Below are 17,113 nucleotides of genomic sequence, written 5' to 3'. Positions count from 1 at the left end.
TAACCCTCTGCCGATAGCTTCTTAGCTGGGTAGTTGTGCCTTGCACATATGCAAGCCCTACAGAAACATCTAACGGAACGTACTTATCTGATCGTGAGTAAACGACGTGCCGGAAAAGTACAAATCCTCATTTGAACGAAACAATATAGCATAGCGCCAACCCTTAAATACAAGCTTGAACTCATTGCGCCCTGCTGCGCTTGTTCAAGCACACATGAAAAGCAAGAAACGTCTTTGTGTGGTCGTAGACGTTGACTCCGTTTTGACACTTGGTAAGAAGCGCCCAATGCAATATACTATGACATGAAACGTATATTAGGCATTACAAGCTCTGCGATGAGCAGTGCAGTATGGACGCATTTACTAGTCCGCGCTGGTTGAGTTGTCGCGGGCCCCTCGCACTGCCAGCGTCGTCTTTTCCGTTATGCCCCGGCGTCCAGCGTGCCAAGCGCCACTTCGAAGTCTGGCGTTCCTAGTAGCCATCCGGTTTTGTTACCACATCCTCCTTTCCTTTCCCTCTCGCGCACAACCTCCTTACGGCTGCATGTAAGCAAAATAAAAGCAGACGGGAAGCCGCCGTGTGTATCGGCCATTTCACTTGAAGGTCACGCAGTTCCCAGCAGCAGTACACGGCCTTTCCTTCGCCCTCACTGCCTGTTTCCGGCGCCGAGGAAAAAAGCCCCGCTGTGACGCCTCCTTCGTCGTGTGATTCAGAAGCCCACCGGGAGCGTCATTTTCACTCCATATCAGTGTACAGGGTGAGCTGTAATTGACTTATTCGCGCGGCGGACAGGGTGTATTTTAGCACACCTGGCGAATCTTAACTGGAGGCTCCGTCTCACTCTTCTAATGTACTAAATTAGCCGCGAAGAACTAATCTAGCTTCCAACTATAAAGTTTTCTGCGCGCTTGCACATGTTATGCAGCGCTTCATTGGTTAAACTCTATGACGCCTGCTGGCGTCATGGATTTTCGAAGTGGATGCATTGTTTTAGCACGCGTGTATCTGATTATTATCGTAGCAGAACATATTTCTATTTTACACAATATAAGAATTGCATACCAATAATATAAAACAAGAAGATATTAGCAAAGCCTATGCACAGTCCTATGAAATGTCGTATGTTAGCTCTGATTGTGCGCTAGGGTACTCCATGTGTGGCTTGCTCAAAGCGGGTTGTGTTAACAAAGCGCAAAGACGCCAGTTCTTCTGTTGCATTTTAGCTGCTTCAATAACTTCATGACTGCGTCAAACACTATGATGTATAACAAATATATTTTTTTCAGCTCCGTTATCATCTTTCTACTTGCCTCTGCGCTAATTGTGCGGTGCCATAATGTTATTGTCTTGCCCAGCCGCTGTAAAATATGCCAGCCTTAGACGTTGTGTAAGCTTTGCTACACTGGATTCTTGTCTTTGGCTAGATTCAGTAAGCGCAGATTACTACATTTATTCGCAGTGAAGTGTTATTTGCGAAGCATTTCACGAATCACCTGTCGAAGTGAAGTTTTCTGCTAACGTAACACTACATATTATGAGTTGAACGCCCTTATTAAGAGGAGCAAGTAACTTGTCCGCACAAATTTCAAGTCTAATGCATGCACCAGTCGATTAAAAAATGCGTCGAGTACTCACTTCGAGGTCTTTACGTATTTACCTAAATTTAATGCGTTCCTATCACATGGAATTCTGGGCATACGTTGTTCCTTGGCCCATCGTGACGAAAAACGACGCACGTGACACCAACCAATGCCTATCGACGCCAATTCGAAGGCTCAGTATCACGCCCGTTCCTGTGAATTATGCCCGCTGTGCGAATGGCAGCCAGTGAGAAAACTCTCGCACGTAAGAAGAAATTTTTGAACAAATACGTGCTTACATGCGGCTTCGTATGCGCAGTTTTCATAGTTACAAATTGAGACTTCAAATTGTAAAGACTGCCGAAAAAAAATGTTTATATTAAATTATGGGGTTTTACAAGCGAAACCCGCTTTATGAGTAGGCAGCATGCCGTAGTGGATGACTCCGCAAATTTCGACCTTCTGAGGTTCTTTAACGTGCACCTAAATCCAAGTACACGGGTGGTTTCGCACTTCTCACGTCATGAGTTTATAAAGTGAGGGCGTTCATGACGTTCCAAGGTCTACAAACGGTATAACGCTTTCACATTACCACATGTATGCAGTCAAGTCAAGTATGCGGGCCGGATGGAATACCAACCCAATTTCTAAAGCGATACGTGGAGTGGGTGTCATTTTTCTGAAATAATATTTTTGTTAAGTCAATTGCAAAATCAGTCGTAGCCACAAGACTGGCGTTGCGCAGTCATAACTCCTGTTCTTAAAACGGTAACCGATTGCTAGTAATAAACTATCGCCCAGTTTCCCTGACTAGCGTCTGTTGTAAAGTCTTAGAGCATATCATAAGTAAGAATATTCTCGTTTTTCTTGAAAATAACGACTTTTGTTTTCAGCACCAACATGGTTTCCGGAAGGGACTTCCTACAGTAACCCAGCTCGTAGAAACTATTCATGATTTTACTTCAGCTATAGACGCCCAAGAACAAATAGACGTCATCTGCGTAGACTTTGCGAAAGCCTTCGACAAAGTTTCGCACAATAAGTTTCTTTTCAAGTTACATAAAGCAGGAATAAATGACACTATTCGAAAATGGATTGAAGCCTACCTACACAATCGCAGGCAGATTGTGCGTGTGGACGAGTGCTTGTCCCCTGCGTTAGAAGTGCTTTCTGGTGTTCCCCAGGGTTCTGTTTTGGCCCCGTTGCTGTTCTTGGTTTACATTAACGACATTACAGAGATTGTCGAGTTCCCTGTGAAATTGAAGCTTTTTGCTGACGACTGTTTAATTTATTCTACGGTAACACACATTTACGACCAAATCAGAATTAACCGGGTTCTTCATTCCCTTCACCTTTGGTGTGAAAAATGGGACATCGAAATTAATTACAACAAATCTACTTTTACACATGTTACTAACAAAAAAGTGTGGCACCATTCTTTTATAATATTGCAAGCAACAAACTAAGAAATGTACATACATTCACGTATTTAGGGATCACAATTTCACATAACTTAGACTGGCGTAAACATATCGATAACCTGTGCTCTACGGCTTCACAAAAACTGTATTCACTGAAGAAAAAGCTGGAACATGCAACGAAAGATGCTAAATTAATTGCTTATAAAACTCTCATACGTCAATCTTTAGAATACGCTTGCGTTGCCTGGAGCCCCCACCGAAGTCTTAATAGACAAACTAGAAAGAATTCAGAGAATGGCTGCTCATTTTCTTGCTTAAAGGTATCGAAGGACTCACTCGGTAACAATTCTGCGTTCATGTGGGCTTGAGTTGCTGGAAACGCGAAGGAAGGAAGCCAGACTTCAGATTTTTTTTCAGATACTTCAAAGGGTTCTGAAGATAAAAAAGGAAATATATGTCCAGTTCCCTGCAAATCGTGGTGAGAGAATAAACCACAGCAGAGCCGTCAAGCCTTATAACACACGTGTTGATGTTTTTTGTTATTCTTTTTTCCCGGATGTAATTGAAATGTGGAATGCCTTACCTGATGTTGTTGTCGATCAGACGGATGTGCACAAATTTGAATGCTTGATTGATATTCTGTATCGTGAACACCCAACCTGATGCTATGAAATGTCAAATTTGCTTGTGTTGTACTATTTTCCCTCCCTGTAACAACCCTCAAGCGAGGGTTAACATTATTAATAAAGAAATATGAAAGAAAGTTCTTAAGCCTCCCTGCCGAAGTTTCGTTAACCCTTGAACTGTTAATACAGCTAGATTGCGTAGTTGTTTTTTTATAGATCATATAACAAGTGGAAAATATTTCTCAGTGAAGTATACCATGTTTTGTTGAAGCTATCGACCTACAGTTCTCTGTCATGAAGTAAAGACGGGCTACGCAATTCACAACGTCCACGTGGTTGCATTGGCTCCACGAGGGATTGGCAACAAAGAGCAGCGAAGCACACGAAAAGCACTGCGCGGATCACGAAAGTGCGAGGAAATGCCTTGCAGGCGTACGCATTCCATACCAATCTATTGCTGCGTGCAAACATTGTCACAGGCATTCGTTCTTATTTACTTCGCTTGCCACGAAACAAAACATGTGGCTGGCTAAAGTTTCGTCTTCAAACAAACGCAGGCAACCATGGCTTTTTCCGGCGCCGCAACGTATGTAATTCCAGCCGTCCTGCTCGCTGCCTTCGCTTGCTTCACAGCCGGTCCTGCAGGATTGGTGGGCGGATGGAAAAAGCACAGCGTCAGAGAGAAACCGGTGTTCGAGGAGTTGGCTCACTACGCCATTTCCCAACAGGTCGGAGGCCGAGAGTACTTTGACACCGTGCTCGAACTTGTCGACGTCGACACTCAGGTACGAAACATCGACTGTGACTATGGTAATACGTCTAGTAATTGTCATTTTTACCTATTTAACTGCATCTTGCAATCGATTCTCCACCTGACCGTCTGTAGAATGTGCACATCGTCGGTAGCGTGCTTCTTTTTCCAATTACGCAAGAAAAGAGTTATACTTGCCGTTACGTGCGATAGTGCAGTTTGCGGAGCGCCTGCTACTAATACTCGTATAATATGAAGACAACCGCACATGACGTTCTTAAGTGTGATATCCAAAGTGCAAAATGCAGGTGTCGTTGGTGCTACGAAAATAATTACATATTTTTAGGTATCGCAGGACTTGATCAATTGATTCCGTTAGAATGGTTTATGTGATACCGTGACCACGGTGGGGCGGTGGGGCTCATAACCACAAACGCGTTTCACCTTCTGGCCACTACTGCTTTGCGACTTCCGCATCAGATTATTTCGGGACACATACGCATCGCAGTGCGCAGCTTGCCTAAGCTCACAATAAAACACCTTATTTTTAGAAAATGGTGGCATTGCTTTTATTGGCCTGGTATTTCTTTATTTGCCACATTGTTCTGCTAACTGCTTATGTGTATTTATGCACATTTATGCGCCTTTCTACCTAGGATCGAAGTTACAAGATAATTCACTCTAGCGGGAAGCAGTTCTTATTGGAACCAACTGCTCTTTTATTTAAGGGGCCATCAAATAGTCCATCGCCGGATTGCAGCTTCACTTTGAACTTTAATTACTGCAGCATAACTAAGAAGTGTGAGAGATCTCTCAGCTCTGATAACTCTTAAATCAGTGATTTCCATTGCGTTTAAGATCTCCTATCGGGGGCAGAGACAGCCATGTGTACTTGATGCGTGAGAACATAGGACGATTGGTTGGTGCTATGTTCCAACATATTGTGTTCAAAATATTTGTATACAATATTACCCATATATTTGAGAAGTTTATGATATCGCTACTAAGTATATATTTGCCATATAATTTAATTTTCATTCGGCCGGCGTTACCACCTGTATTACCGACTCTAAATTCCCATCTTAATCTCATGCGATTTTTACGTTAATGCATTGCATCGCTCAAAAATTATGCCAAAGCGCAAACACCGAATGAAGCGTATGCATGGCGACACGTTCTACGTGGCGGGGGAAGAATGGCGATGGCAGGGATGTTTAGAAAGAAATAGCACTTATATCCAGCTGCACTTAAGCATTATCTACATGTTCCGCAACTGTGGCACATATGGAATCTTAAAGAATGGCCTAGTCTGTGCACAAACACACACGCATACTGGATGTCTAAGTAAAATAAAAATAAATCAAAGAAAATATTTGATTATAATGCGCTATTCTATAGGGCGCTTTTATTTTAGAGATACCTATGTGCCGACAATATATGTTGCTTTTATGTAGCAATCATTTCTGCGCATAACGGATGAGTGCAAACTGGCACATTTTTTGTCGATTAGCATAGAGAGGTTACATATGCCCGTTTTGTGGGAGTAGCATTAGGTACACATAACACCTTTGTAGGTATGTGCTGAAACATATCAAATCAGATACAAATGGACCCAGCAGTAAATAGGAGCTACAAGCCAGCAGCTGGATCCAAACATGGAAGGTCTGCAAAGAAAGCTACACATTAAACAAAACATGTGCACTAGCAGTTTTATTGGAGTCGCTGTTTTCTAAAGAATGTCCTATGTGGAGGCTGTGCACAGGCGTGAGCTAAAGAATCATGGCACGGATCGCAGTCGGTTGGGCTTTCGAAAGCAATAGACGCTGACATTATTGCTTGAAATATAGTGACGTAGATAAAGATTAGGTAAAATTATACTTGCATGGTATATACAAAGAAGTTAAAGCGAAGATGGCAGAAAAACCACAAAACGCGAACGAGCTCATTATATCGTCCTGTTCGTCCTTCTTCAGAATGCGGAATTGCCGTGTAACATGACCCCCGGCGGTCAGACAAGGGAAGGGCTGTAGGCTGAAACGTACGGTTTCAGACGGGACCCATGCACGATATCGGTGGGGCGCACTGAAGATGACGAGTGGCCATCCAACTTTGTTATCTCGTATGTCACCTCGGTGAGCTGGCGTAAATCCTTTAAGCCCCGCAGTAGTGGGAAAGAATTTGTGAAGACAGGCTGGCCTGGCGGCAAGGGGTTCAAAGGACCAAGGAGCCTGGCTCGATGTGAACGATTCTGTGGTGGCTATCGTAACGGGCCTATTGAGCCAGCTGCGAGTCAGAGAGACAGTCCAGTGCGATGTTACAAGCCTTTTGAGCACAAGCAATAGCCTCGCAAGCATATTTTGTGGCAGCGTGTGCGTCGGGAGCTGGTGGAAGTAGTGTCTCAAAGGGCGACGTGGGGGGGCTGCCAAACAAGAGCTGAAAGGGGGGAAAGCCGGCAGTGTCGTGGCAGGACGTGTTGCATGCGAATGTCACATAAAGAAACTTTCGTCCCAATCACGGTGACGTGCTATAACGTACATGGATAGCATCGTGATGAGCGTGCGGCTCAGGCGTTCTCCAAGTGCGTTAGCGTGCGTGTGGTAGGCGGTGGCTAGCTCGGCACCGGAGGAACAAGAGTGAATATCGATGACAACGTGTGAAAGAAGAGAGCGACCGCGATCTGTGAGCAGTTGCCGTGGAGAGCCTTGGCGGAGGATGACATCATGAAGCAGTAAGTAAGAAACGGGCGTGGCGCAACTGGTTGGCAGTGCCCGTGTGATGGCGTTTAGTGTTGCGTTGTCGGTAGCTATGGTGGTCCACTTCTTCTCCGAAAGAGAAGTCCGAAATGGCCCAGCGATATCAAGTGCGATGCGGTAGAATGGACTAGCTGGAAGGTCTTTAGGCTTAAGTGGGTGGGCAGACTGCAAGGACGTGCGCTTGTAACGTTGGCAGGACTCGCAAACATTAAAGTACCGGCGCTCAGAACCGTAAAGGCCCACTCAAAAGAACAGACGCTGCACGCAGTCCTATGAAAGGCATTTTCCGAGATGGCCGGCTGTTGGTGTATCGTACAGCTGGCGTTGAAGAGTACCACATAGGGTTGTAGGTACTACGAGCAGAACTCGGGACCGTCGCAGTTCGTATTTCGACGGTAGAGAATATTGTTGCGGAACACGAACAGGTGGATGGACGGTTCGGAGGGATTAGAGCATGAACAATCGATAATAAGCCGCAAGTTTGCATCACTGAGCTGTTGATTACATATATCGCTCAAGTTGAATATGGCGAGGACGCAGGTGTCGGAATCGTGGGTGGCGGAATCGGGAAGGTTCGCGGCATGAGGTCATAGGCAATGGGTGTCCTAGTGCATGAAGCCAGACTTGTAAGGCACATCAAAGCTGTATTTTCGAAGCTTTAGCACCCTGTGACCAAGCGGTGCAGTCAGGTCTTTTAGGTTCGACAGCCAGCACAGCGCATGGTGGTCCTTAATGACTGAAAAGGTGTGGCCAAACAAATACGATCGAAATTTTACGACTGCCCAAACTAGAGCAAGACATTCGTGTTCAGTGATGGATAACTGAACACGAATGGAAGGGGAAAGCAGGCGACTGGCATATGCGATGACGCGGACATGGCCTTGTTGGTGCTGTGCGAAGACAGCGCCGATGCCGCGTCTTTTGGCATCCGCTTGTACCTGTGTGGGCGCAAAGGGGTGAAAATGCTCCAAGATGGGAGGAGCAGTAGGCAATAGCAACCTGGTGAGCGTTTAGAATCCATCGGCTTGTTGAGGACCTCAGGAACAGTGCTTTTCTTCTTCAACAGCTGTTTTAGCGGACGGGCAATGTCGGTGAAGTTCTTGAAAAAAACGTCGCAACTAAGAACCGAAGCCCACAAAGCTGCCGATGTCCTTGGCCGAAGGCAGCCCAACCGATTCTCTCCTAATACGAATTTTGTCGGTGTCAGGCTGAACACCGCGAGAACTCAGAAGGTGGCTTAGAAGTAATTCCACAGCGACCAAAGCTGCACTTCGAAGATTCCAACTGAAGGCCAATACAACAGAAAACGACGAGCACTGCCGATAGGCGAGTATGGTGGCTTTGAAATTTTGGCGTTAAATTATAGCATGATCTAGATAACAGAGGCATGTCGACCATTTGTAGCCGCGGAACAGAGAGTCTATCCTTGTTTACATTACATTAGCCTATTACACAAACCAAAAGGCATAACTTTAAACTGAAGAATACCATCATGTGCAACAAATGCGGTCTTGGTGGTCCATGCCGTTGACAGAAATCTACCAATATCGTGAGTGGAGGCCGATAGATGAGAAGTAAGTAGACCTGTGAATAGAGTCGTAAGGGTCATCAATCTGAGGCAGTGGGTAAACGTCCTTATGTGTGACTTTGTTCAAGTGCCGGCAGTCGAAGCAGAATCGCCAGCTGCCATGCATCTTTACTAGAACGACGAGCGATATCCAGGGACTACAGGGAGGTTCAATGATGTTTTGGTGAGCTTCTTGTCGACCTCGCTCTGAATCATTTGCCGCTTAGCATGCGACATGCGGTAGGGATGTTATCGGATGGGGCTGGCGTCTCGATTATAAGTCCGATGACTTATGACGGATGTCTGACCCAACGGGTCAGACATCCGTCATAAAAAAGAAAGTTATATATGAAAGTTATATATGTAGCTATAGGACATCAACAGGTGGCGGAGAATGGCAGCGTGTGTGGAGACGGGGTCAGGCGCTATCATTTTTTCAAAACTGACATCGGTGGAATGGGACGACCAGGAGGTGGTCATAGCGGAAGACGAAAAATCGCCTGCAACTAATGCTGAAATGCATCCTCATCGACAGAAGAGACGTTGATCAGAGCCGTGCCTACCACAATAATTTACGTACACCAGCTAAAGTTCAAGATTGGCAGTGAGACTGTGTTATTAGCGATGGTAACGACGGTGGGGAGAACGTTAATATTTCCCGCCAATAGAACATCGGATATTGGAGTCAACAAGTGATCACAATCGGAAATGGAAGGTAGGGAAGTCAAGTTCACGTACATAGCAGCTTGAGGTTGTAGTCGAACGCGATCGACGGAGCACAAACGCGTTTGTCAAGTGTGCGGAGTATCAGAGTGAAGAGGCAGGTCAAGTTGGAGCACATTGCTTCCACAATCAAACAGGATTGCATGGACTGTCAGAAAGTCCATGCCGAGGATGAGCTCATGGGAGCACGGCTTGAGCACAGGAAGTAGTACGGTCTTGGAGTGGTCGGCGACACTGGTGCGTACTTAGCACATCCCAAGGACAGGAAGCATTCCACCGTGGCCGACACGGATAGCTGACAACTTGGGTGGTGTTAAGAATTTCTTCAAGCGATGACGAAACTCTCAATGCGTCACAGATATTTCCGCGTCTGTGTCAACGAGAGCAGTGACGCGTGCACTGTCAACTTTACCGTCCCTTAGGTTACGTTTAGTCGGCAGTGGGGTCAGAGAATTTAGTGGACAGGTCATTAATGCAATGCCACCTCCGGGCGCTGAATCGTGTAGTTTTTTCAAGGCAGACGTCCGATCGGCGAAGAGGGGCGGTGGAACTGGGGCGAACGAGATGACGGACGACGAGAGAGCGGCGAACGGGACTGGTGTCCACGCAACATGGAGACCGTCTATATGTCATGCTGGGAGCATCTTTGCTGGCGGCATGAGATTGTGTAAAGTGAGGTTCGCAAAGATCCGCATGGCTTTTAGGGCGGCGGTTATGAGCATAGGGTACATGAGGAAGCCAAGACCAACAGCTGCTGCATTAGCGTGCGATGTGACTTATACCATGGCAGATAAATAAAATAGGCCTGTGATAGGCAGTCTTCCACTCGGCTGGATTGCGACGAAGTAGCGGTGGCCTCGGGCCTTGAGCATACGGGACTTGGGGATGGTCAGTTGGGAATGAGGAAGCGACGGCACACACAGAGTTAAGTCCACACTGGACAGCTCCTGCCAGACAATGTTTTGGACAAGTGGTGTCATCGGGGACGTTGACTCAACGGTGCGGGAACGTGTGGAAGCAGGAGACATGGCGTCGATTTCGCGTGGGATAATCTTGGCGACCTGCTCCGCGGTGAGTGGTACCTGTGGTGCAGATACGTCTTCGCTCGACGATGTTACTGTCGTGTTAGGTAGTCGCATGAACTGGTGAGCGATGCGCAGGCCTTTGGCGTTCTCAAAATGCTTGCACTTCCGTATGATGGTGTCGACCGTATCGCGTCCTTGCAAATTAGCACATTGAATGCATCATCTGCTATCCATTTTAAAAGAGATCCCCTTTGTCTGACACCGTCGTTTCATCTTCTGCCTTGCGACAAAGGGCCCGCATTTCCTGTATATAAGAAAGACAGGCCTCCGTTGATGTTTGGGCACGTGACGCCAGCCCCTTCTTCGCCACGGCCGTACGACCAATGGAATCGTTTAATTGCAGGAATCCCAACTTCAGATTTCAGCTTCATGATTCTCGAACCAGGCTGTTGCTGTTCCTTGTAAGTAAAATATAACGTTCGCTGCCATGACGCGTATAGCGCCGACTAGTCGTCAATATCGACGTCATCGGTTCCGAAAACGTGCCCGGATCTCGTGGCTCCGCAAGAACAACCATTGACGTAGCTGCCGCTCTGGAAGAGGCCGCCTCTTCTTCCATTGCGGAAAAATCCAAGCGACGGCCGCTGCGGAGCTCCGTCGAAACAAGTTCTCACCCTGGACATCCCAGTTGAAAAACACAACAGGAAATTTTAACAGTCTGTCGTATTTTGGGACGTTGTTTCTGTAGTTCTGTTGTCTGTAGTTCTGTTGTCTGTAGTTCTGTTGTCTGTAGTTCTGTTGCCTGTAGTTCTGTTGCCTGTAGTTCTGTTGTCTGTAGTGTGACGTCCTGTAGTAGAAAGTTCTGTAGTTCTTGATCAATATTTAATTAAAAATTGACAGAGACGTCCGTAAGGTTATGTAAATTTGTTAGTACAAAAAAGAAACACATAAAAGTAAAAAAAAACGTCTTTGCCTAGGATTCGAACATGCGACCTCACGATTCCGAATCCGGCATCTTACCACTGCACCACCACTGACATGCTTTTCGAGGGTACGTTTTAGCCATGTGAACAGTACGACGTGCTGATGCGCTGCTGTTTACATTTGCATTTTGAGAGCCAAGATCCGCTATCACTCCACCGCGTCAAGTGCCGCATCTCTAGAAGAGCAAGAGTGTTCGTACCATCGACAGGTACATCGTGCAGTGCTAGAACATCGATTTCGATGTACGATATCCATATTAAATAAGAAATTCAGAAATAGACAACGCGTTGACTTTTAGGGTTATTACTGCTAGTTTCGACAGTCGTCTCTCATTCTTTACACTTTTGAGCGCGCATATAATTCGTGTGTTCAATGCAAAATAGCTACATAAACATTCGTGGATGAGAGTTCTTTCTGACAGCATACTGGCTTCTCACGGCAGCGCTGTACCAGATTAATGAGATCCGAGCGAGACAGCTTTTCACGCAACTTTGTGGAACAACCGAAATCTTCTTTTCCGCTTCGCACAAGCTTGTGAAATATTCCTGGGAAATTAACTAATGTGTCAGTGTAACAGCACATGTAAGTCCACAGGCCTGTGTGCCACATCTTACAAAAAAAAATGGATACGCAGCCATTCCCGCAGATGGTATGATTTTGATCAGCGGCCGATTTTGAGGAGGCCGGTAGGGCGTTGCTCGTGCCGCGTCGTCACGGCACAATTATAACTATTCGCCACGTCGACTTTATTACCGGTGTCGGTGCCATCAGCATTGCCGGCTTCAGAGAAGCGCGATTGAATACCGCGCAAGAGAAAAGTACAGTGTACACCACCGATGCGAAAACATACAATTTTAAAGGACCGCGACGGAAAGCGCTTCTGTTGCAACTTCGGAACTCTTGGCCGTCGCGACCGAATGTTTCTGCTGCGACGTCAGAATTGGTGTCGTAACGTCGGAGTCGCTGTCAGGATATAAAGCTGTTGTTCCGACTTCAGAACTCTTGTTGTCGCGACAGAATGCTTCTGTTGCGAAATCAGAATTTCTGTCCTAATGTCAGAAATGTCTCCCAATTAAGAAATGTCAACGACTTCTGTCGTACAACATAATTTCTGTAGTTGCGACAGGAATTCCTTTTGTCTTTTTCAACCGGGCACTACAGAAGCTTGTCGCATCACACAATTTCAGTGCACTTCTGTTGTCATCATTGGGTACATGTTGCGGCGATAGGTTTCCGTTGTGGAACAGTTCTCTGTAGTACAACAGAAGTTTGTCCATTACTTCAGGAACACTTCTGTTATGACAACTGGGGGCCTGTTGCAATGATAGGCTTCTGTCGTACAACAACATTTTTCTGTAGTACAACAGAAGTTGGTCGAATGACTTCAGGAACACTTCTGTTGTGACAATTGGGGGCCTGTTGCCACAACAGGTTTCTGTAGTATTTCAACAGCTCTCTGTAGCACTACAGAAGTTTTTCGGGTTACTTCAGGAACATTTCTGTTGGGACAACAGGGTGCCTGTAGTGATGACAATTTTTTCTGTAGTACTACAAAAATCTGTTGTAGAGCTTCAGCTTTCTGTTGTAACAACAGACATACGACAGACTGTACTTCTGTAGTAGCAACAACAAATGTCTGTTGTACATCAGAAAAGTCTGTCGCTCCATCAGGAATCTGTAGTTACTACAGAAAAATCCTGTTGTACAACAGAAATTTCTGTAGTACTACAAAAATCTGTTGTAGAGCTTCAGCTTTCTGTTGTAACAACAGACATACGACAGACTGTACTTCTGTAGTAGCAACAACAAATGTCTGTTGTACATCAGAAAAGTCTGTCGCTCCATCAGGAATCTGTAGTTACTACAGAAAAATCCTGTTGTACAACAGAAATTTCTGTAGTACTGAACACAACCTCTGTTGTCATTTTCAACTGGGATCCATCAAAAATGTGACGGAGATAAAGGTTAGGCAAAATTATATTTAGAATATATATACAAAGATGGTACAGCCAAGATAGCAGAATAACCGCAAAACGCCACCGCGATCTTTCAACTGCCTTCTTCGTCATCTTACTGAGCCCCTTCACAATGCAAGAATGACGCGTAACAGCATCATGAGCATAGAAAACATAAATATTCCTTATGTTCCACTTTAGCTGCGCCAGCCTAAGGGCTTTTATTGTTCATGAGCATTATGGTTTAGAGCGCAGCTCTCGGAGCTTCCAAGAAGTCGTCACTTCCACTTCATTTAGGGCGTAGTAATATTCATGGCGTATTCTGTAAAAAGCGCTTATGACAAGTTTTAATTTAACAAACCCTGATATTTAAGCAATAATATTTTTTTTTGTGAATAGGCGATTCCATACTTGAAAAATTGCGTCTGTGAAGATACAGTTTCCCAGATCATTAATTAAGGAGACATCCGTATAGCATACACCCTTATCGGATGAAACTATGATTTATGTCTGGAAGGATGCCCGCTATAACAGTTCGCGATAATATTCATGTGGCAACCTCAGTTTTCACTAACACTAAGGAAAGTGGCAGAAAGAATTCCAAATGTCTGACCTTTCTGTAGCAATATATTTAGATAAAGAACCAGCCGAAGTCATAGGGTGAAACTGTTTTTTTGTCCGGTAGGATGTCCTGTATGCTAGACGATAATATTCTGATGGCAACCTCATTTTTCACGAGCACCCAGGAGAATGGCAGGAAGAATCGCGAATGTCTGACTTTTCCCAAGCAATATTCTTTCGATAAAGAACAAGCTGAAGAGTTGCACGAGTGTGCTTTGTTCCATACTGGTTCGACCATACTTTTTACGCAAGTGCAAGAAATAGCAAGTCAGTGCATTCGAAAATGCTCAGCTTTATGCGATATATTTGTTAAGTATGCTTCCACTGAAATTATACTGCTGTCCTACTTTACCACAGATGATTCGTGACATCTTTCACAATGAGAATTTTGAAAACTGGCATACCTCTGCTGTCTACTCACAAGTATGAAACGTACGTTGCTTGATGTTTTCTGGTCTGGTAGGAGTCAGTCTAATGCACGGAGCTCTACGTGTACGTTTGCGTGAGGTACTGCAATAAAGGTTACAGAAATAGCGCGCTCACATTGTTTCTAAATGTATAGAGTGCTTCTTTTTAGGTCCACTAAATTTTTGGAAAATTGATTGTGGCAAAAGGCACAGTTCTAACCCTTGATTTAAATTACTCGATGACACGGCCGTAACTTCCACGAGAAACGAAATTGCTTCATTTAGCGGTTGCCGTAATCGCACTAACTACCTTTCCAGTAATTTACTTTACAGCGTATACTTCAATCTAATAATTATGGATAGTGTGTTTTCAAGGCTTGTGGACTGAAAAAATAATGAGGAAGGCACTCGTTTAAACGGCATCAAATGAGCCGTCAAATTTGCGGAAAGAACACGATGTTGTTATAGTTAGCTTTTTTAGGAACGAGATCTTTCATGCACTCAAGCACAAAAGTAACCGTAACATTTCGTTTACTGGCGCAGTCTTGAGAATTCTTTCCAAGTGGGCAGACCTTGGGAACACAGTGGTTACAATGCGTATATTTAAATCTGTGCCTCAAATAAATTAATAAATAGGGTATTAGCTTGATTATGTTATACGGTCAATTAATTATTTTGAATTGTCTTCGCATTGATCGCCACCTCTTGAGTAATTTAAATGAAGAATTAGAATTGTACTGACACAGGTAATGTTTCAAAAAATGTGCAGCTAAACCAAATAGTCTTGATATTACAACTGTGATGTGCAATGTGGCCCCGTAGGGCAGAATTCAGGCGTCATAATTTCACTCCAATAGGCTTCACCTCATTCCTTATTCACAGGTCGTGGCTGGCACAAACTACCGAATCAAGTTCAAGGTAGCTGAGTCGACTTGCAGAGTGACAGAATCTTACAGCCGGGAGGCCTGCCTTCCAAAGTCTCGAGAGGTAAGTGCATTACAAATATGCATCTAGGTTTGAAAAAGTTAAAACACGAAAGAAGCCCCCTGAATTACTATTGAAACATTTTCAAAGCAAATTTGAAAAGTCAGGAGCTGGTAAATGACAGGCCAGTTACTAACTTGAAACTGTTACTAATTCAACTAAATTCGCGTGTATGTCTCCTGCAAGAGCGTTAAGCAAAACTGCTTGAATAAGTTTAGCCTTCTTTTTTGCGTCTGAGTAACAAGCAGCGCAACCGTCTATATGGTAAGCTATGTTAGTGCAGACAACTATGTGGTACTTCTTTATGCAGATTTGCAAACTTCATATTTGTAGATTTCATGTGCAGACTTCATTGAATTTTGCTACTTGTACATTCGATGTTTCGGCATAATATCGCTTCGTCGATCTGTGCTTTTTCCTAAGATATTCTTTAGAATTCTAAATGCACATTAGTGTCATGACGCCCAATTCAAAGGTGGCAGGTGAGGTGACACCTCTATAGGGCCCTAGAATCACTGTCACCTGATTTCTAGCACATATTCTCGTGCAATACTTCGTGTGTCGCGCAAATATGCTTTGGTGGCTACCTTTTCTTATGCCATTCTATACGTCAGGCATTTCTACAGAGAAGTAAAGGTACTTACGTTTTGTTTAGTGGGACTAAAGGTACAAGGCTCTAGAGCCAGGGAGTGTTTTCTTCCTTTTATACTGGTTTTAATTTACTTTTCCCGCCCCAGAATAAGAACATATCAGTAGAATTATGAAACTTAAAGTCGTGTTTTTCTGTCCAATGTTCTGGACCTAAAATGAATCATAAGTTGAATTGTGCAACCAGTATTTACCCTTTTATTCTTGTTTTGCAGTCGGTGAAGAACGTATGCACCGCGGTCATCTACGACGTGCCATGGCTCAAAGAGCGCTCGGTCACCTCATTCACGTGCGAAGGAACAAACACTTCCAAGTAGAGAATAAAAGGCGTCGGGGATTTTCGACGTTCAACTATACTCAAATATTGTGATTTACATTAAATTGTTTACGTTAAAGCCAGAAATAAAGCTAGTTACCATTCGAAATGATTATACCGCTGTATCTTTTCATGTTACTCTCTATCTGTTTCCAGCGAGTTAGCAGAAAATTTCCCTATTACACTTATTGTATGATGGAACAACTGAAACAAGACTCTGGATGATGCTATTCAAGTCCTTTTTTTCGTAGGTGTTTAGTACAGACACATTAAGGCGATTCGTTTACTTTTCCCCGCACAATTAGTCACCCTAATTATTTTTTTAAACCAGTGCTTCAACTCGCTATGTTCAGGTTGCAGTGGTAATTTGTTTCACTTTGTTCTTTAGGAACAAAAAATATATGTGTAGTCATATCATAAGAAGCCAACAAAAAAGAGACAAAGGACAGCATACGGTAAATAAACTGCACCTAATAATTGAATAAAACAATAAATATTGAAAATGAAATTTCATTATATCTTGTTCATTACATAGCGAGCCTTCGAATCCGTCAGCACTGACGCCTTCAGGTAGCATGCGTGCGTTTATTAACCAGTTGCCGTTACCCTAAAAGACTACGCGCACGTGACTTCTGCGACAAAAAATGATGTTGCACATCCATCATGAAGGCCGTGAGGTGTGGCGCTGGTTAACATTGCCAGGTTTAGTTCTAACACGTAAACATAAATATCGCAGAAAGTGGATGCGAAA

At 44.3% G+C, this 17,113-nt stretch overlaps 1 protein-coding gene across 1 annotated transcript; it reads left to right on the top strand.

Annotated features, from left to right (window-relative positions):
* Positions 1-599: 599 nt before the first annotated feature.
* Positions 600-16,477, top strand: LOC135903466 (cystatin-2-like). The gene is made up of 4 exons (XM_065433791.1): positions 600-758; positions 4,186-4,413; positions 15,297-15,401; positions 16,262-16,477. The coding sequence occupies exons 2-4, from the start codon at positions 4,192-4,194 to the stop codon at positions 16,361-16,363; spliced, it is 429 nt and encodes a 142-aa protein (XP_065289863.1). The 5' UTR covers positions 600-758; positions 4,186-4,191; the 3' UTR covers positions 16,364-16,477.
* Positions 16,478-17,113: the final 636 nt, after the last annotated feature.

Source organism: Dermacentor albipictus, chromosome 7 (assembly GCF_038994185.2).
Source record: "Dermacentor albipictus isolate Rhodes 1998 colony chromosome 7, USDA_Dalb.pri_finalv2, whole genome shotgun sequence".
NCBI lineage: Eukaryota > Metazoa > Arthropoda > Arachnida > Ixodida > Ixodidae > Dermacentor > Dermacentor albipictus.
Note: the sequence above shows the minus strand (reverse complement) of the source record. Positions and strands in the feature narration are given on the sequence as shown.